The 22431-nt window shown below is 36.8% G+C and overlaps 1 protein-coding gene across 1 annotated transcript in view; it reads right to left on the bottom strand.

The window, feature by feature from the left end:
* Positions 1–22431, bottom strand: part of plppr1.S (phospholipid phosphatase related 1 S homeolog) — a 76873-nt gene that overhangs the window by 17362 nt on the left and 37080 nt on the right. The window contains exons 3-4 of the mRNA XM_018243739.2: positions 5551–5739; positions 3352–3484 (exon numbers count right to left, since the gene is read on the bottom strand). Of these exons, the coding sequence (XP_018099228.1) occupies positions 3352–3484; positions 5551–5739 (322 nt within the window). The remainder of the gene's footprint in view (positions 1–3351; positions 3485–5550; positions 5740–22431) is intronic.

Consider the following 22431-nt stretch of genomic DNA (forward strand, 5'->3'; position numbering starts at 1 on the left):
GGTAAACATATATTTCTGTGTTTTTACCCCACAAAAATGCAGTCAATGTGTTGATTTTTCATTAGATGAAGTTACCCACAGGACTATTTGTATGCGCTAACTTCATTTTGAGGCCTCTAACTGCCAGATACTTTGGTAAACCTATGAACAGTGGCCACCAAACTGTTTGGAGGAACCCTGGCAATCATATTTAGGGTGTTTTTTCTTGGTGCGTAACGATACATGGGTGATATGGTGCTGAGAAGTTGAAGCTTTGAGGCAATTTTCAGATATTTCACCAAAACCGACAATTGTGGGAAAGCCTTGCGACTCAGTAGTTTGGAGCAGAAAGGCATGGGTACCCATTTTAGATTCGGTAGAATGTGTACTTTCCAAAAATATATGGGTTTTGGGGGGGTAAACATATATTTCTGTGTTTTTACCCCACAAAAATGCAGTCAATGTGTTGATTTTTCATTAGCTGAAGTTACCCACGGGACTGTTTGTATGCGCTAACTTCATTTTGGGGCCTCTAAATGCCAGATACTTTGGTAAACTTATGAACAATGGCCACCAAAATGTTCAGAGGAACCCTGGCAATCATATTTAGGGTGCTTTTTCTTAGTACGTAATGATACATGGGTGATATGGTGCTGGGAAGTTGAAGCTTTGAGGCAATTTTCAGATATTTCACCAAAACCGACAATTTTGGGAAAGCCTTGCGACTCAGTAGTTTGGAGCAGAAAGGCATGGGTACCCATTTTAGATTCTGTAGAATGTGTTCTTTCCAAAAATATATGGGTTTGGGGGGTAAACATATATTTCTGTGTTTTTACCCCACAAAAATGCAGTCAATGTGTTGATTTCTCATTATATGAAGTTACCCACAGGACTATTTGTATGCGCTAACTTCATTTTGAGGCCTCTAACTGCCAGATACTTTGGTAAACCTATGAACAATGGCTACCAAACTGTTTGGAGGAACCCTGGCAATCATATTTAGGGTGTTTTTTCTTGGTGCGTAACGATACATGGGTGATATGGTGCTGAGAAGTTGAAGCTTTGAGGCAATTTTCAGATATTTCACCAAAACCGACAATTGTGGGAAGGCCTTGCGACTCAGTAGTTTGGAGCAGAAAGGCATGGGTACCCATTTTAGATTCGGTAGAATGTGTACTTTCCAAAAATATATGGGTTTTGGGGGGTAAACATATATTTCTGTGTTTTTACCCCACAAAAATGCAGTCAATGTGTTGATTTTTCATTAGCTGAAGTTACTCACGGGACTGTTTGTATGCGCTAACTTCATTTTGGGGCCTCTAAATGCCAGATACTTTGGTAAACTTATGAACAATGGCCACCAAAATGTTCAGAGGAACCCTGGCAATCATATTTAGGGTGCTTTTTCTTAGTACGTAATGATACATGGGTGATATGGTGCTGGGAAGTTGAAGCTTTGAGGCAATTTTCAGATATTTCACCAAAACCGACAATTTTGGGAAAGCCTTGCGACTCAGTAGTTTGGAGCAGAAAGGCATGGGTACCCATTTTAGATTCTGTAGAATGTGTTCTTTCCAAAAATATATGGGTTTGGGGGGTAAACATATATTTCTGTGTTTTTACCCCACAAAAAATGCAGTCAATGTTTTGATTTCTCAGTAGCTGAAGTAAAGTCCTGAACAATTTGGATGCGCTAACTTCATATTTGTGTCTCTAAATGCCAGATACTTTGGTAAACCTATGCATAATGGGTATCAAACTGTTCAGTAGACCCCTGGCAATCATATTTCAGGTGCTTTTTCTTGGTACGTAATATAGTTTGGGATATGCGGAGCAGCAAAATAAAACCTTTGAAATGATTTTTCAAAATTTTGAATTTTATTTTGAAAAACCGCTATGTTCAGACAAGCTTTTCTGTTTGGTAGTTGGGAGTAGAGAGACATAGTTACCCATTTTGTAATCGGCAGAATGTGTACTTTTCAAAAATTTATGGTTTTCTGGGGTAAACCTATAGTTTCAGGATTTTTTGCCTTGGAATCTAAAGCATGCCGTTTTCTGCCTTAGTGCTTTCAAAATTCAGTAATATACTGCCGGGAGTTTTTGCTGTACAGAAATCCTAAATCTCCCTAAAACTATACATATCTGGTATTGGCACGTTCGAGAGACATAAGGCTTTCCAAATATGTTGGATTTTCATCTGTAAAATGAAATATTTTTCTGGTATAAATTGATATACGATGAAAAATGGTAATTTTTCATTTTTTTTTGTTATTTAGCACTATAAATTTTTTTGCACAGGTGGAAATACATGAAAACTCAGGCAGATTTAGAAAGCTCAGTTTCTACCGAAAAAAACAATGTATAATTTTCCTAGGTAAACTATAGGTTTCCCCTCAGAAAATGCCCCTAAAGTGAGAGAGCACAAAATGCTTAAAAACGGCTGGCATTTCGCGTAACCAAAATGTGAAATTCTGCTGGCACTTAAAGGGTTAAAATTTGGATTATTTGGATAAAATGGAGTCTATGGCAGATGGCCTTTCCATAATTCGGAGCTTTCTGGATAACGGGTATCTGGATAAAAGATCCTATACCTGACCCTGGCTAAATGTTAAGTTTTTTCCATATGGGCCTCCGACTGGGTAGTTTAAAAGCATTTTTACATAGCTCTACCTGCATATCTTCCCTTTTAAATAATGATTCTCTTGCTCTTTACATAAAGACACCTCCTACAGCTTTTTATAAAATATAAATATATTTGTGGTCAATTCTATCATTAAACCACCTAGAAGCAAGACACTTACATTAAGAAGAAAGTTCTCCACAGCCTACAAATTACCCTCATCTACAACTCTGCCCATCAGAGTTCTAATGTCAACAACTAAACACTTTTCAATTATAAAAATTATAGTGTTTTAAAATGGAAGGTCACAAGGACCACAAAAATATTTTGGAGGGTCAAGTCTGGCCCATGGGCATTCAGTTGGATGGTCCTGATCTAAAAATAGATTTAACAGATACATTACACTAAGACCGTATATTTACCCCCTCACCAATAATTACTCTTATCTCAATGGGGTGCCAAACTGTTCAAGCTGAACTTCATGATTCTTGGAATAAAAGCTTCTTCCAGAATAATGAAGGAAATACCTGCTTGTTGTACCTACAGTAGACGACTTGTACATCAAGATAAAAATTCTCACAAAAGAAAAAAGAAAATACTCAAGTATCTGGTGGTTTGATCTAGTGTAGAGTAATCAAAGCACAATAGGCTATAACATGAGAAATTACAGTATAATTACAGAGAAATAAAAAATAATTCCCAAGGGTCAATAAGCATCACTGAAACAGCATGTTTAAGCAACAGATTCTTACCTATAAAACGTATAATCCTCCGGATGAATGGATTCAGGTAACAGCACTCCCCTGTCAAAATCATTTTTTCTTGAATGATCAGACTTTCTCTAGTAGATTTTATGAAGTATGTAGTCACCTCACCAATAAAAATCTGAAAAAGAAACTCAAAATTGTTACTTACAGTACAAATCAATCAAAAATTATACATGAACTGTACATGAGATTAAAGGATGTGAATACACTTGGTTGAACAATACAGCACCATCATGGTTGTATGCTTAAAGCAATAATGCAAACCTTTCCACAGCTCTCAAGGACCAGCAGCCCAGTTAGAATACAATAGAATTCTGGAGTGTGACTCCTAACTGATGTTTGTAAATCTGGCTTCATGTTATTTATTCCTGCAACTGAGGTGGAAATGTTAAATACACTAGTTCTACAACAACAGTATATTTTCCATTCTGATGTTCGATTATAGTGTAATATCATGATGCAAAAACTACACAATGATCTCAATGCAGATTTGCAGCATTCTCATTGGTGAAGTCATAACATATATATGATAAATGAGATGCCTTGGTTAAACCATCCTTTGTTTCATTCAGTCCTGTGTATAAGTGTTGGTTTTGTAACATTTGTAGTCACATCAAGAGGGATGCTAGAATGTTTTATTGTAGTCGAACTAGTGTTCTTAGTAATGTTTTTATTTATATACAGTGGGGGTCATTTATAAAGTTCGCGCAGCGCATATTTTTTTTGCAAATGGTTGTATTGCGCATGTTTTTTGCTGAGCGCTAATATATTGCACTGCTCTGCCCGTCTTTCCGGTTTTTGCGAATTCGCAGTGTGAATAAATATTCGCAAATGGCGCGAAAATGAGACAGGAGTTTGCGCGAGCGCACCCAATGTGCGAGGTTGTTGTGCGCGAAAATAGCGTTAAATTCGCAGTTTGCAAAACTGTTTTGCGAATATTTTATCCGCCACCAAAGTTGTGGCGTAATTGAGTCGCAGAGTGTGCGCATAAATATTCGCAATTTGCGAATTGTGACATATTTATAAAGCCCCTTTAGCCATTCGCATTGTGAATAAAAAATTCGCAATTCTGTATGCACCCTCTTATTCAGCTTTATAAATATAACCATGCGCAGGGCAAATATATTCACTTTGCGAACCAATCTGCCCTGCGCAAACTTTATAAATGACCCCCAGTATATTTTGCATGGTATAGAAGACATATGGATAAAGTACTTAAACACATGAAACTAAGCTGGGTACAAAGGTGTATACTATTTAAATAAACTTCTTTTTAGGATATTTTCTGTTGCTATTCTTGCTTTTCTTTTTGCTTATAGTCCCAAGCCCTAACCTGTGGATTGTAAGCAACATCGCTTTTGATGTTGTTTCCAAAGGATTCAGGTGCTCATTTTTTTAATATTCTGGCTGGGACAAAAGAGTAGACACAAGAGTACAACCAAAAACAGCCTTCCACACAGGACTTATTTGACAAGTTCATGGATATTTGGTGAGCTTGTGGGGCTCCAACCACACTTTCTTTGTTTCCCTGCGGCTCAGACGTTAAAACGTTTTGAGGGTCCTGCCATATTGAATAATTCTTTCTCCTGAACTTTTATAGGTGGAACGGGAATGAATAATAACAAAAGGGCAGCTTGTGACTACAGAAAGGGACAACGGTGCTCCAGAAATATCTGCACATGTATACAGATCCAAAATAAAGAATTGCTGTATGATTACTGCACTTTGATTACTGCATGAGCTGTTTTACTTTTTAGGTGTTTTATCTATGCAACTTAGAGTAAAGCTGGCCATACATCCACAGATTTAATGATGGAAAGTTTGTTTGGTACAATTATATGTGCATGAATTGCCTTCCAACCAGTCTCCATGTACTATGGATACTAGTGGGCCTGGGTATTGACAGGTTTAAAAATTTGATTTGCTGATGCAATATGTTGACCATAGTAAATAGTGCACCAGCAGATGAGGAAGTAAAGAGGAGTTGCAGCTCACATAGTATGTGTGGCCCCTTGTAAGCTGTCCATTTATTTGGCATGTAGGCTGACCAGTCAGAGCGTATTGAAGATTGGCTTGTGTATGGCTGTCTGTAGCCTGTTTTACATAGAATATACGAAATATGATTGATACATACTAAATATGCTCAATAGATTTTTAAGGCCATTTAGCAGTTTAGTAACTTACAATTGCTGTTGGGGTTGCTGCCAGCACACAGTACAACACCAGCGGGGAAATAAAACTTTCATCCTCAGTCCCTGGATACGGTTTCATAAGATTCCCATCTTGGCAGAAAAATCCTTGTATGTGTACTTGGAAAGTATCGGTGCATTCAAAGTAGTATGAAAGCAAAACAGTCCCAGCCATGATAACGAGCTGAAAATAAAGCATGGTACATTACAAACAGATCAACAGAAGTAGCTTCTCTTGAGAACAATTCCCATGAGCCAGTGCTTTTCCCATCACTCAGTTACTTTCCATGACAGAGGCAGTTGCGTTAGTCAGTTCGCAAATGCCATACAAGATCTGTTGCATAAGCCTTTCGGCAAACAGCTTTAATGAAAGCCTCTAATCGAACTTAGCCTTTACTCTGCCACGCAGACAGACATATGCATTAATCAACCACTTCATCAAAGGGCATTTGAGTGTCATGCAGGATATCCAGATCAATAGAGCTACTGGCACTGCAGCTGATTTAGACATCAGAAAAACAATGCAAACTCCAGTTCTGCAGCTCAGACAGCATAATTCTGCAGTCACATTATTACGAATATATTCAAATTATCCAATGAAAGAAGAAATATCAGAAGTTAAGTTAGTAATTGAATTATGTAAAAAAAACTTTTTAAATAACATAAAAATAAACCATTGCACAAAAAAATCAACTTGCAGAAATATTGAAAAACTGTAAAACCCAAACCTGAAAAACTAAAATCTTTCACTTCCAGAATAAAATTAACACCCTAATATTAAAAAGGGGGGTAATACATTGGTTTAACAAAGTGATACAATACAAGGGCATTTATGTATATATTTGTTAAATAGATGCAGGCATGCATTAATGCAATGGGTTCCCCCCACCCTCAGACTAAATGTGTTGCCTACATAAATAATCTTATAGTTGGACATATTGGTTAGTATAAGCCTGAAACTTTGTAGACAAAGAGGACAAGTTTAAATTAAAATAAATGTGTTAGTTAATTTGGACCAGACACTTTCAAATGCCTACAAAGGCAGACAGGACATATTTATGTATTATGGGCCAGATTCAATTTCTTTATAGATTTCTATTGAGTTTTCATTAAATAAGTTTCTCTTGTGCAAATTGGCTGATAATGTCTAAAGTAGCCCTTAACAAAACAGCATTTATGTTGCCCTTAGTGCCACTAAATGCCATAATCATAAAGCACACACAATTTAGAATTCTATACATTTGGATAAACAAATACAAAGGAATAACCAATATTAATATTATTTTGGTAGTGCTGTTGTGGGGTTATAGAGAACAGAGCGAGAGCCACTTATATATCCAAAATATTTCAGTTATTGCACTCATTTGCCTTAGGAGTTTAAAAAAATAAATTTGAGTTTTGAATCTGTTTTGAACCAGAGTGATATTTAGAGCACAAACTCACTCAAAAATTGTCACAAAATTGTCATTTGGTAATTTTGTACACATTCATAATTAAAATTAACTGGAAAGTATGTATATTATTTGTACCATACATACAGCTGAACCATAGTAGACTAGTTCTGATCAACTTTTCCAAGTTGATGGATGAGAATGCTCTTCACTGCATATTCTCGGGAGTGATTATTTTTACATAGTATACACAAACAAATTACTTGAGGTTCTGGGCAGCCTGAAGAGCATACAATCCTTCAGAAGGTATAATCCAACCTTATGATAGGTGTCAGTGCACATTACTTTTATGGGAACTGTTTTAAGGCTGAGTACTGATAACATATCCATAAACTATAGAATAAAGGTAGAAGGGGGTAGAGAAGTTTGCTTAAGTCATAAGCTTTTGATTCTGGACTCATTTCTAATGTTGTCTACTATAAAGAGTCATATAAAAAGTTACAGCACAGGGACCTCTAGAGTGGGCAGGTTAGTAAAAACAATTTAGAAAAGTTTTGGCTCAGAGAGTGAAGGGACAGTCAAAAGTGCACTCAAAATTAGTATGCTTCATGGGAGGAAGCCGCCTAACCAGCAGAACAGCACACATGAAAAAAGTAATGGAAACCGACCTAGTATAAGCCTTGTTTTTGTAATAACATGCTATAGCACCTAGGACAGCCAGAATGGGAAACTTTCAACCCTTTAAGGAGTAAGTGGTTGTAGTAACCCAGTGTGTATCCCGCCAGTCAAGGTTAGAGTGGATAGTTCGAATATAGGACTGCTCAATAGGAATTGGCAAGAAACCAGTGAAATGTGGTGAGGCCCACTGCAGAGATATGACAGGGCTGGTGCCCTGGGCTAAGCCCTGTACGGGGGGGGGGGGGATCCTCACTGGATGCCTAGGAAGGCACTGGAGGCCAGGGGCGATCCTGCCCAATTTCCCGCCCCCCCTGCCTCTCACCTTCAGCACCGGATGGGTCCACATCGCTAGTGCAGAGAGTGCAATTCAGCAAATTCAGCTCTTAGTTACCAGAAGCAGCATTTTTGCTGCCCATGGCAACCAGGGGGGCGCTGCCATCTGAGGCTAGTGCCCCAACTCGCCTCATTGTCGGAGCGCCCCTGCTGGAGACTGATAGTGAGAGCGGGAAGGGATATTACAGGGATGAGGAATGAAACTGCAGGTGTGAAAATTATCCAAGCAGGCTGTTTAAGTTTTGATTGTGAGGAATGCCCTTATGTGAAATAACAGGTGTAACAGTTTTTTAAGAAATATTAGCTTAAATCTTGTCTAAGGAAGAAATAATACTGCTAATATATATATTTTTTTGAGAAAGGCCTTGGATAGGGCCGAAACATCAGATTGAAGTTCTGTTAATAAATGATTATTTTATTTTATAAGTCCTGAGAGTGCGGATCCTTTGTGAAGTATGATGTAAATATTGATGTTTCTGCACCCAGGCATGCAAATTGATTTTGTTGAGAGTGATGGTAGCCCATTGGATGTTCATCAAGCCACACCTACGTGCACCCAATAGAAATGGATGAGCTGCATTCTAGTGTGCTTTATAAATATATATCACACACAGCAGTTAGTCTTTGTTAGTTGTGGGTCATTCCTTTCTCAGTTCTTTAATATCTTATTTCCTTGTGGTTCACTGAATTCATTTGAAAAAAGGTTAAAATGGATTGACCAACCCTTCTGACTGGAAAATGCAATAAGCTTCTGCTTTGCTAGTTAGCTAGTTTCATATTTCAAATCTACTAAAAAAAATAGCACTGGCAGCTGATATTTTATATGACTGTATTCATTTTTTTTGTTTTAATGTGTAATAAAAGGGAGAGAATATGATCAAATCTGGACAGCTCCAACTAAAACCATCTTGTAGACAGATTTAGAAATAAAGTTCCAATAATAAGTAAAAAAATGCATGCAAACGACTGATTATTAACATCAGAGTTTCGCAAAAATCCACATTTTGTTCTCAACAGTAAAACATGTAGCACTGTAGTATTACTTGTTCAAAAGATATCAGCAAAATAAAGCAAACAAAGATAAAACTAATATTATAACAGATCTTAATTGGTGCACACAACTAAATGGTGTTGAGTCAGCCTGAAAAGTAATAACAACGCTCTGGGGTGGTGTTATCATGTAACATATCCTGTAACTCCTTATATAACTGTAGAATCTCTTAAACTCGGAGTATAACAAGGCCTACAATAGCGTCTAATGCAAAATTGGAATTTAGTAACATATACCCATCCCCATTTTTAATGCTTAAATGAGCCAATCCAGTTCTGATTAAAGTTTTATTAGCTTTTGGCATATATATATATATATATATATATATATATATATATATATATATATATATATATATATATATATATATATATATATATATATAGACCAGGCAGAGTGGTACAACTATAGGCTTATTTATCAAGAATCAAATTTGTGAGGTTTTACAGTTTTTACTGCTTCATATAAATTCACAGAGTGAAGTTTGAGATCGCCACAGTCTGCTATAGTGAAATATCTCCTCTCTCCATTCATTTCTATGGGATTTCTAAAGGCGTATTTATCATAGGGTGAAAGTTCATCCTTTGATAAATACGCCTTTCAATGTCCCATAGAAATGAATAGAGAGAGGCGGTATTTCACTCTAGCAGACTGTGTTGATCTCTAACTTTACTTTTTGATAAATATACCCCATCGTCCCCAAATTTCTTGCTTATAATTCAAATACAATACTGTGTACTCCTAACTGTCATATAATAAGTTATAATGAAACATCTGAATTTAGCTACAAACATGCTTAAAGGTTGCCCATTATCCTAAACTGATAACAGTGCATTAACGTTTAGCTGTTGCTGGTCTGCACTACGCATCTAATTGACTGACAGGGTTACCAGACCAAAACAAACAATGCATACATTTATGGGTTGTACTGATACATTTTAAATGTATAACCACTTTCCATTATTATAATATGAATTATTCATCCCATTCTCCTAAACTGACAAGTCACTGAACCTTAACCTATTGTCATTAATGGATATATTTTTTCATAATTTCACATGCCCCAAGACTGTGGAACTTGGGTTCTGCATGATCTATGAAGTACAGATCCCTTTGTGCAGTTGTTGTTTGCCTCGGGTGGGTTCAGAGCAGAGGTTTAGGGGGCCTAGCCTGAAGGCCAATCAAAGTGAGATTTGTTCTCCTGAATTCAACAAAAAAAGCACAATCTTAGGCTCAGTAAAAGTTTTTTTATTTGTTGAACTTAAAATTCTCAGAACTAGTGACTGAATTACTGCTAAAACAAAGTGTTGAGTTGTTTTCCCACAACCATATTTGATCCCCAACAACAACATACTTGACTACAGAATCTTTTCAAACTAGTGGTCTTACATGGCATCATGGACAAATCTGATTCGTACATAACAGAGATAACTTATGCTGCATGCGTTTAAAATCAGAATATGGTATAGTAAGTAAGTAGAATATTATAACAGGTGCAAAGTTTGCCCTGAGTGTAGTAGTCTAAAACAACCAATAAACAGAGAGCATTTACAACACAAAAGCAAACATTTCATTATCTGGTCAGCTTGAAGCATATATTTTTTTTAATTTTCCTCTCTGGTTCTAATAAAAAAGTCCCTGTGAATTGTAACCAGACAGAACAATGTATATCTTATAGGTACTGTATCTCTAACCATAACTTGTATAGTACAATTACTAGAATAAAAATTACTAGTGTAAATTTCCACTAGAGGTCAGGAAAGATCCACTGATGGGTTGAGTAAGAATAATGGCGAAAGAGAATTATAAATTAATTTTACACCATATTTTACACATTTTGGGCATAAAATTAAATATACCCTTTTGAAATTATGCCTCTCAAATAGATGTCAGTCTCTCAGATACAGTAAGTAACAGTTGCAGGGAAGATTCCAAGGTTGAAGAGAAGAATATAACTGTAAATACGAAATTGCAGAATGAGCCATATATCAACGTAAGCAATAAAAATGAACTGAACATCATTTGCTTCGGCTAAGAGAGTTTGATGAAGTGATGTGTGGACTGGTTTCCCTGGACACGGTGGGCATATAAATAGCATTACAGCCGTACAGTATCTGTATTCTTGGGGAAAAATGTGTTTGTTATAGTGCAGTGGGAAATTCTGATGTTTTTTAAACTGACACTGGCTCATATTTCCCTGTCATACAGATATTTAAAAGCATAATGGATTCAGAAAGCAGAAAGTGATTTCTGGCAAATCTAGTCAGGGCTGTATATACAGTACGTACACAGTACAAGGCAGTGACACTTCTTCATCCACACATTATGGGGTCTATTTATCAGGTGGTGGAAAAATGGCGATCAAATACACATATCACTGTTTCATTGCCAGGTATCACAATATAACTGGGTATTTATCTGGTATGTGTATTCATCTTTGGTGAAAAAAACTCTCATGTAAAAGGCAATCATCCACTGCCACATTTTAATTCGATTTGTTAGCACCAGAATTTAATTGCTTTCTGACTTGAGTTACACATACATAAAAAGTTATAGGGAAGTGGTGTGCCGTGGAGTAAAATAGGGAATCTGATTACAATGAAGCTATGTTGGCACTGACATATATACAGCATTTTGTTTACAAAAAAAACTGAGGGACAAAAGCAGAAATAAGCATAATTTGTATTACAGAGAGGTGGGTTATGCAAAGTAGTCCAGACTAGGCACCAATTAGACCTAAGGTGTGAAGTAGATAACCGATTCCTCAAAACGAGTAAATGCATGTCACTTTTGTGTATTAGAACAAAACCTGCATAGTACATATGCATTATGCTTGAAATATCACAATAACAGCATATCAATTTAGATTTTAACAGACTAACAGAATAAGATGATTAATTTACCAATACAAACACAAGTACGGCATTTTCATATACTGTATTTAAATGCTGTTCTCAAAGATGTGATGGAACAAAAAAACAAACGCGAGGTTGACCAGGAAGGAATAACTGCCTTATAGTGATACTGACACTAAAAAAAATACTTTTTAAAATATGAATGTACATTAAAGGTTACATATAGGTCATGTTGATCATTTTTTGCTGAGAGGTTTGGTTATCTAAGTTATTGTTAGTGGAAGTTTCTAAACCTGACACTTTTGCCAACCTGACTGTCCCATCTCAACCTGTCAGTTAAAGTTACTAATGCTAACGGACTCCTGCTGCACAAATATGGCTGCCCCCCTCATACAGGAACATGGGGCATCAGACAGGTAATGTAAAAGCATTGTGCAAATACTTTATGGCAAAGTTATAAGTTGCTTTCAAAGGCAATATTATGACAGATGTTAAAACAGTTTAATTTCTTGTGTCAGTATTTCTTTAAAGGGATCCTGTCATCGGAAAACATGTTTTTTTCAAAACGCATCAGTTAATAGTGCTACTCCAGCAGAATTCTGCACTGAAATTCATTTCTCAAAAGAGCAAACAGATTTTTTTATATTCAATTTTGAAATCTGACATGGGGCTAGAAATTTTGTCAATTTCCCAGCTGCCCCTGGTCATGTGACTTGTGCCTGAACTTTAGGAGAGAAATGCTTTCTGGCAGGCTGCTGTTTTTCCTTCTCAATGTAACTGAATGTGTCTCAGTGGGACATGGGTTTTTACTATTGAGTGTTGTTCTCAATGTTATCTTGTGTTAGGGAGCTGTTATCTGGTTACCTTCCCATTGTTCTTTTGTTTGGCTGCTGGGGGGGGGCGAGGGAGGGGGTGTCACTCCAACTTGCAGTACAGCAGTAAAGAGTGATTGAAGTTTATCAGAGCACAAGTCACATGACTTTGGGTAGCTGGGAGATTGACAATATGTCCAGCCCCATGTCAGATTTCAAAATTGAATATAAAAAAATCTGTTTGCTCTTTTGAGAAATGGATTTCAGCACAAAATTCTGCTGGAGTAGCACTATTAACAGATTCATTTTGAAAAAAATGCTTTTTCCCATGATAGTATCCCTTTAAGTACCCTCTTTTGTTTTTTGGCATACACATGAAACTGATTATGCAACAAATGTGGGGGTGACTGCTATTATGCTGGAATTTTGTGGGTGGAAAACTGAATTGTGTGTATCTACGCGTTTATGTGACTAGCATGCTGTATTTGCATTTGTATATAAGTGAGGAAGTGTTGTGACCAGGAAGCTAATATCTAATTGATTTGATTTGCTAACATAGGTGCAGTTACCAAGCAACCAGCAATTTGTAGTAGTAGGTTGGTCTGGAATTAAATCTATTATGATATATTTGACAAATTTAATTTATTTATAGTTTGCTATGTAGCAGTGATCCCCAACCAGTGGCTCGTGAGTAACATGTTGCTCAAAACCCTTTTGATGTTGCTCCCAGTGGCCTCAAAGTAGGTGTTTATTTTTAATTACTGGCTTGGAGGCAAGTTTTTGGAGCATGAAGACCATGTATACTACCAACCAGAGCCCCTACAGGCTGCCAGCTTAAATTGCGCTACCAAAAAACCAATCAATGCCTTTCTTTGGCACTTCCTATATGTTTAATTTATGCTTCTGTTGCTCCCCAACTCTGAATGTAGCTCAAAAAGTTGGGCATCCTTGTTATATAGTATTGTAGGATCAGGACTTGTTTGCAGTCAGTCAGTGAGTTCCTGCAAGTTGCATTACTAACTTGAGTGTAAAGGATTGGTGCTGAATTTAAGCAGTGATATGGCATTTAATAACAAAGCAGAATATTATAATTTGGCTCATTGCCTGAGTTTTCCTCAGAAATGTTGAGATCTGAATTAATGCAATGTACCTGTAATAAAAATACCTGGTGGTCTAGTGGTGCGGCGGCGTGGACAGCCGCCACGCCGCCGCGCTCCTTCTCTTGCCTCCAGCGCCGGCGCCATCTTGGTTTCTTAGGGCGCACGCCGCGCCTGCGTGCCTCTTAAAGGTACAGGCGCGCTGGCATGATTACGCCAGCGCGCATTGGCGCACGTTTTGGCACGAAATTTGAAAGTATTTAAGGCCCATTCATACTCCCAGCCAGTGCCCGTGATAGAACTTTGTTTCTAAGTGGTTTCTGAGCCTAGTGCATCTGTTCCTGGTTTCTGTAGCCTGTTTATCCGTGTTTGACCCTGCCTGTATCCTGACTATTCTGAACTCTGTATCCTGACCCTTGCCTGCCTACGACAACTCTTCCTGCTTAACCCCTTGATTGACAACCCGGTTTGACCCTTGCCTGCCTGACGATTCTGATATCCGCCTGCCTCGACTCTGCCTGTCTGACGATTCTCTTGCCTGCTCCATTTGTACCGTGACCTTCGGCCCAAAAGACTCTGCTAACAGCCGTGCCCCTTTGCCAGCCAGAACATCTCGCCTTGCACCCCTCGTTAAGTCCAGGTGGCACCCAAGTAAGCTGAGGGCTCCTCCCGAAGCCCAGCGGTGGTCACACTACTGGTGAAGCCGAGCCGAGACCAGGGTGCTTGGCATTTGTTCTGGTATTGGGTGCCGGTCGTGACAGTACCACACAGATAGTAAAAATGCCTGTCAATGAATATTTAAGTCATTTAAGTCATGGGAAAAGTAAAGCTAATTAATTTTCTTATAAGCATCAATTAATCAATGTATCAATGCATCAATGTTGGTCCCATTTAAAAGGAAATCATTATTTACACCCCGATGCTAGCAAACAATAACTTATAAATAGCTTATAAAATAAATGTCTTATTATATGTGCCTTAATTAGGTTATTTTTAATTTCACACTGACTTTAGGGGTAAACAATACCCCCAAAATGAATACAACACATAGGGGTATGAGGCAGAGAAGGTATTCGCCCACTGAGCTAGGCATGTCCCTACTCTACCTACCCCTAGTTCCAGCCCTGAGGTAAATTGTTTTCAATACCTTTTTTTCTGCATAATTAGACATTTGGGAGATGGATAATTATTATATCTGAATATGAAGATTGTATCAAATGTCTCCTTTAAAGACTACTTTTTTTCCCCATCAGGAATAACAGAATTAAATTCCTCCATATTATAATAATCAGAATAAGATTCCTCCATATTAATTAAACTAGCACAGAATCAAAATGTAAAGTAAGGCTTCCATTAAAAACATATTTCAATTCAAAATCGGGAGTCCATATATTTAATCAGCCAGGCCCAAGGGACTCGCCCCAGTTCAGAAAGGCATTCAACTACAAAAAAGTTTATATCAAAAACGATATAAGTCCCAAGGCCTCTTCAAGCGCCGGAGGGTGCGAAACGCGTAAGGTGGGGTATGTGGGGTAGTATGTACTAGCTACTGTTTTAATATGAATAACAATAAATTAATATTTTTTACTTGAAGAGGCCTTGGGACTTATATCGTTTTTGATATAAACTTTTTTCTATTAAAAACAGCCACCTTCTCATAGCAAATATACAGAATTTATTTTATGGAATATGAAATGGGATATGAAATTTCTGCAATTTGGAGCATCATGCCTTAAGGCTACTTAGAACAATTAAACAGTAAAACAAATACTTCTACACTAAGTTCATGAAAATCCAAATACCTTATCAGAAAAATAGCCACCACTTTCATGAAGGATATATTTATCAATTGGAAGATTACAGTCATAAGCCAGACTTATCTAAGTGATACAACTTATTTCATTGCATACTGGAACTTCCAGTGCATTAACGATGGCCCAATTCTTGCAAAAGGCCTGGAACTGCATTTGAACTTGACCCACGTGTTAACTAAAAGTTTGGTTCTGCTAAATTCTGAACTAAAATCGGAGTCTTAGTTCCAAAACTTTTTGTGCCAGGATTTTATTAAAGGAACAGTGGCAGCAAAATAATAAAGAAAAAAGATTAATTTTACATATATTTATATTCTGTGCATGAGGATATATGATTCTAATTATAAATAATACACAAAAGCCATGAATATACTGTAAATTATGTCCTTATAACATCTATTAGTGATGTCATCAGTTACAACTGCAGATTGTGGGCTTATTTTGGGGACGGAGTTTGTGGGGATAGGAAACAAATTGTTGGAGTGGCCCAGCATGTAAAAATGATTGTATTATTCAGCCCTGACTACAGTCCTGTCAGGAGTAGAATAAATACCTGTTTATTTGCCTTTTCAGTCTTTATTGTTCCCCTGTCATTGTGTAATTATAGGCCTAGTATATAAATAATGTGTATTATTTAATGAAAATCACAGTATATATTCTGTAGGTGTTTTGAAAATCTATTTCATTTCACTGCTCTACTATTCAGCATCAGTTGCGTTACAGTTTTCTATTAACCTCCTGCTGAGAGCTCTATGAACCTAATCGTGTAGTCATTCATGTCGGTCACAGTTGCTGCTTTCTGAAAATGTCTCCACCATTTAACCAAATATGAGATTTACTTTGTTAATGTTGCACAATCAGATAAATATACATTTCTTAAATTAGAGCATTGCCGATTACTGTATGCCACTACACCGCAAGTTTGTATAAATTCAATCAATGCTTGTATATGGTGAAGCAATTAGATACTTGTAGCAGTTAGCATCCAATATATAATTCAAAGCAAACTAGTTCAGTGAGTGGTATACAAAATGTAACTAAACAGTTAAAATGTAACCTTTAATTTAATATTAAAAACCCTAGTTTCTATACATACTCGCTACTCCAACTGTTGGCAGCGCTGCAACATGTCCATAAAAGATACACAATAAAAAACGCATATGGTGGGCCAGTGGTGCTTCGTAAGCAGCCTTTCTCAATAAAGAGATTTTTAACGCTTCCTCACTAGGAGCACTGTGTGACCTGCTCCCTCCCTTCCATTTGTGCCCCCCGTGTGCTACACCTGCCTATCTACGTAGGGACAGAGTGGGAGCTAAGCACCCCATCGTCCACCTATGCCACCCACAAACTAACTAAATATAACATAATATAACCCCAAAGTATAGAATCATTGGAACTTTGCAACATTCCTTAAACTATTACTCCCACAATAATTTCCTTATAAAAGCAGGCTTTTGGAATATTTTAAAATGTTATGTACTGTTAATATTCATCTTATTGTATTAAGAATAAGTGATTCCCAATACAGTTTAGAGACTAATTTGTTGTTTTGCCAGTGAAACATCAGAGATGTTATGTTGCCATCTGCTAGTCGTCAATCTGAGGGAGCAGAAAGCCTGAGCAAAACCCGGGGAATCATTCAGCGCACCCAACAAAACCATGTTATCCACAATATAGTTTCATCTTCCAATTAACTCCAATTCATTTCAGTAAAATGTTGTAGCTTCCAGTAGAGGATAAGTAGATGTTTCGGGGGAGATAGAAAGTGAACAATAAAAAAGATAGATATAGGAATACATGCAAGGGTTAATATATATATATATACATATATATATATATATATATATATATATATATATATATATATATATATATATATATATATATATATATATATATATATATATATATATATATCTCTATCTATCTATCTATATATATATATATATATATATATATATATATACACACATATATATACACATATATATGTGTATATATATGTGTATACTGTATATATATATCTATATACAGCATATATATATATCTATTTATATATATATATCTAGATAGATAGATAGATAGATAGATAGATAGACAGACAGACAGACAGACAGATAGATGCTAGATAGATAATAGATAGATAGAGAGATAATAGATGATAGATGATAGATAGATAGATAGATAGATAGATAGATAGATAATACAAGTCCCAAACTGATGCACTCACATCCAAATTACTGCCTTGGTGCTGGTTAAAAAATGATCATACTGTATACATAGCAACAAAAAACCGCACTCACAGGTCTTCTTATTGGTGCAAACCAAACTGGTTTTTTATTTCGACGTTTCGGCTAATCACTTAAGCCGTCATCAGGAAGTAAAATCACACAAACAAAATCCCCATAGATGCACCACTTTGTGAACTCCGTGGTGTGAGGTTTATGAACAGTGATTGGTACCCTACTGGTGAGAGGGGAGTGGCTTGAGCTACGGGAGGAGATGGGGTGCTCCCCACACGGTGAGGATCTGACGGCAGGCGCAGAGGTTGGATAAGGAACAAGGTGATACCGAGGGAGACTGGCTATTCATGTGGTGATGAGCCTCAGCCAAAGGGCGACATGTAAGTGTACTACTCTGGTGTCCTTTGGTGGGATCGAGTCTCATATGGGTCTCGATGTATTTACAGGGAAGGGGGCACCCACATTGGATTGCTTCTGTTCCCTTTTTAAAGCAGCACAATTTTTACACTAAGCGCTTAAGCGCTTGTCAAAAGTAATGCTATTGTCACTGATTAGGATGTACACAAGAGATTTGAATAAGCCTGCACGAATATAACCCAACGGGCCAATACCAATATGGGGGTGGTTTGACACATCATACGTAATTTGAGTCACTATGCACATCTATGGATGACTTCAGGGGCGGGTTTGGCGCCAATGGGGGCTTTAAATGGGGATTTTGTTTGTGTGATTTCACTTCCTGATGACGGCTTAAGTGATTCACCGAAACGTCAAAATAAAACACCAGTTTGGTTTGCACCAATAAGAAGACCTGAGAGTGCGTTTTTTTGTTGTTATGTATGTATGTATGTATGTATGTATGTATGTATGTATGTATGTATGTATGTATGTATATATATATATATATATATATATATATATATATATATATATATATATATATATATATATATATATATATAGCAGTGAAAACCAGGAAAACAACAAAACCCTTACAGTTGATTTGAGGTTAATGACCCAAACAACCAGGTAACATTTTCATTGGCAGTCTGAAAACAGGTAGAGTGACAAAACAAAGGGAATACATTTATGAACTGTCAAGTTGTGTTTTGCCCAGATTCACAGTCATGGCATATCTTGATCACTTTTTTATAAGCAAGTTTAAAAAAAAGGTCTTTAAAAAAGGTTTTTCAGTGGTGATTTTTTTTTAATTAAAAAACTGGATTGTAAAAAAGAAAAAAAAAAATCGAGATTTTGCCATCATTCATGAAAATCCCAGAAAAATTGTAAGAAAAGTTTAGAAAAGAATCATCTGTATCTATAAATTAATTTAAAATTGATTTTGCTTTTTAATAACCAAAATATTTTAGATTTAATTCTAAATTAAATGTCATGGTAGTGTAATGTCATGGAAGGTAACAAGACATATTACAAGACATACTGGGGCAAATTTACTAAAGGGCGATGTGACTAACGCTGGCGAAAATTCACCAGCATTACATCATTTTGGGACTTCACCGATTTACTAACGGGTGCTGGCTTAAATTCGCTAGCGAAGGAGATAGACTGTAGCACTACTTAGCACTCTAATGCCAGGCAAATTTTTGCTCTGGCAAATGGACATATTCACTAAAATGTGGATTTTACTGAACGTTACCACTTGTGCCAGACTAGGCGAAGTGCAATAGAGTAGATAGGAGTTCCTCAAAAAGAATTTGACATTTTTACGAGTCCCAAAAAACGCTGGCGACTTTTCAGTTTTTCAGGGTAATAGGCTGCAAAAGATCGTAATTTTTTTTAGGGTGCCTGGCTTCCCCCCTACATTTCCTTACATATGGCACATCAACTATACACTGGGCACATGTGTAGGGCATTATAACAACTTTATTTTATTAAGGTTTTCCCGGGCTTGTGTAGTGTAATGTATTTGCTGCAACAGATAGGTCCACTGAAATTTAACTTCCCGCCGTATGCAAATTAGCCAACGCTAGCGCAACTTCGCTTTGCTTGCTGAATTAACGCTAGCGAAACTTCGCCATCGATCGGTGACCTGGACACAACTTTGCATTTTAGTGAATTAGTGTTGTCCTGGTGAATTTTTGCCTGGTGAAGTCTGGCGATGTGAGCGAAGCAGGTTCGTGAATTTGCCCCACTGTATCTTTGGAAGGTATGGATAGCAATGGGGCTGTTGGAATTTGGTATTTTTCAGTTGTTATTTAGAACAATCACATTAGGTTCTTTGCAGTCCATGTTTGAGATAATTGTAGTACAAGTGAAGAAGCAGGCAGCATGCTGTTGTTTTGTACATTACAAAGATTTAACTTGTCAGATGCAATTTTGGGTCATGTCAAAAAGCTCAGTTTAAGGAAGTCATTTAGCTGTAGCTAATATTACTTGAGTGATTACAGAACTGAATGTGATCTTTTTCTGTATAACAGTGTGCAGCAAAAGTGCCCTTAATAGCAAGATTAAATCATAACCACACTTTTTCCAGCTTACTCAGAACATGATCTTATTAACAAAGTGAGAGTGTGAAACAAGTTCAATAAAAGTCGAGTCTACTAACTACATACAGTAGTCAAAATAAAATGGCTTTTAACTGAATTAAAACATGAGAGCCTGCCAAGCTTTTTGGCTGAAACCAGGCAGTCATATATCTGCATGTCATAGAGGCTGCCATAACTTCCAGGAAACAGAGAGAAAATTCAATAAACCTTTCATCATAAAATCCATCACAAATTTCCAACACCAGAAACTGCTGTGCAAAGAAAAGTAAAAATGATCACAGGGGATGAATGTCACAGATTTATCATATGCTTGGCTTTGGTAAAAACTGTGTTGACTATGAGCTTTTTAAATTAAATTGGTGTCTTTTTAGAAGATAAAAGTGTGCACAGGGCACAAGACTTTAGTGGCTTTAGTGGTATATCAAATCTGTTGGCGTTTTAGTGTTGATGGTTTCTCACGGAAATTGTATTCTCGCTCTTTCAACCTTTAGGAAGAATAAGGCCTGCAATGCCTTTAATGTATGTTTTAGTTATGTACTACTGCAAAAAACTTCAAGATTCGCCCATCGAATAGGCTAGTTCGACATTCAAAGTCGAATTCGAAGGATTTTTAAGATCGTCCGATCGTACTACAATGATGCTACGATCGTACGTTCGTACTTCGAATCGAACGATTCAAACTATTTAATCATACGATCATATGATTTTACAAAAAAACTTTGACTTCTCAAAATATAGCCAAATACTGGCTATAGGTTCTAGGAGGTCCCCATAGGCTAACATAGCAATTCGACAGGTTTAAGGTGGTGAAGTGTCGAAGTCTAAATTTTTTAAAGAGACAGTACTTCGATTATCTAATGGTCGAATAGTCTAAGCATTTTCACTTTGAATCAAAGCCAAATTTGGCCTATTTGATGGTTGAAATACCCAAAAATTACTTCTTTTAATCTAATCATTTAATGTTATCATTATGACAGTGTGTAACATAAAAATCTCAAGTCCACAAAACACTGTTATTTACAGCAACAAGTGCTATAATATCTGTTTAGTGGTGCTGTATAATGAAGTATAATTGGAAGGGGTCCACTTCATCACTTATTTTTGGCACTGGAATAACAGGAACTACATCACATAAAAGATACATCTAGAAAGAACTGGTAATTACAACTTCACAGCAGACCTGCTGACATTTTAATGCATGTAACAAATCATTACCTACAAAGCTATTTTTGCAGTTGTGTTAGAGAAGCAGAGCGCACTCTAATTTTGTAACCATATTGTGCAGTGATGTGATATATGATGATCAATCATCCTAAAGTATATACTGTATATATAAGCAACACCAGGGCACATCCACAGTGCCATCCTATCCAAGTGTTTTTGTGCAAAAATACACCTCGTGTGTGCACTGAAAGGCATTTTCTACCATCGAGAACGCCATGTGTGCCATTAACTCAAAGTACAAAGAGTATAAAACCGATTTATTTGACAAATTCAGACCACTTCGGTGACCTTTATCAGGACCAATCGCTAGCAAAAAATTGTGTTCCTTTTATTAAATTACCTTGACCACCTGAAACATCAACATGTCGAGAACATTTGTCACTATAGCAACTGACAAACACTATCCTATCATTACTTCCCTCTCAAGGTTATAGTGGTCTCTTCTGCTTAAGGAAGACAAAATATTGGGCAATGTACTGTTAATAAGTACTGTACTGTATAAGTATACTGGCATCAACTGATCCAGTGAGTGAAAAAATTAGCCAGTGAATTAAAAAACAGTATGTGGAGTACCTGCTCTCTCTGTATTAACATTATATACTGTATGATAATGGCACAGTTAATAGTTCATGGTAAACATGTTTTTATGGAATCATTTGATGCACCAAAAGTGTAAAAAGTTGTATGTTGTATAAAATTGTATTCTTGAACCAACAAGTGTGTGTTTTTTTTAGCTTTAATATTGGTGTTCAGGCAGCCATCATAGGTCATTGGGGCTCATTTATCAACACTGGGCAAATTTGCCTGTGGGCAGTTACCCATAGCAACCAATCAGAGATTAGCTTTTTAAAGCCAGCTGCAAGTAGAACAATGA

Source organism: Xenopus laevis, chromosome 1S (genome assembly GCF_017654675.1).
Source record: "Xenopus laevis strain J_2021 chromosome 1S, Xenopus_laevis_v10.1, whole genome shotgun sequence".
NCBI lineage: Eukaryota > Metazoa > Chordata > Amphibia > Anura > Pipidae > Xenopus > Xenopus laevis.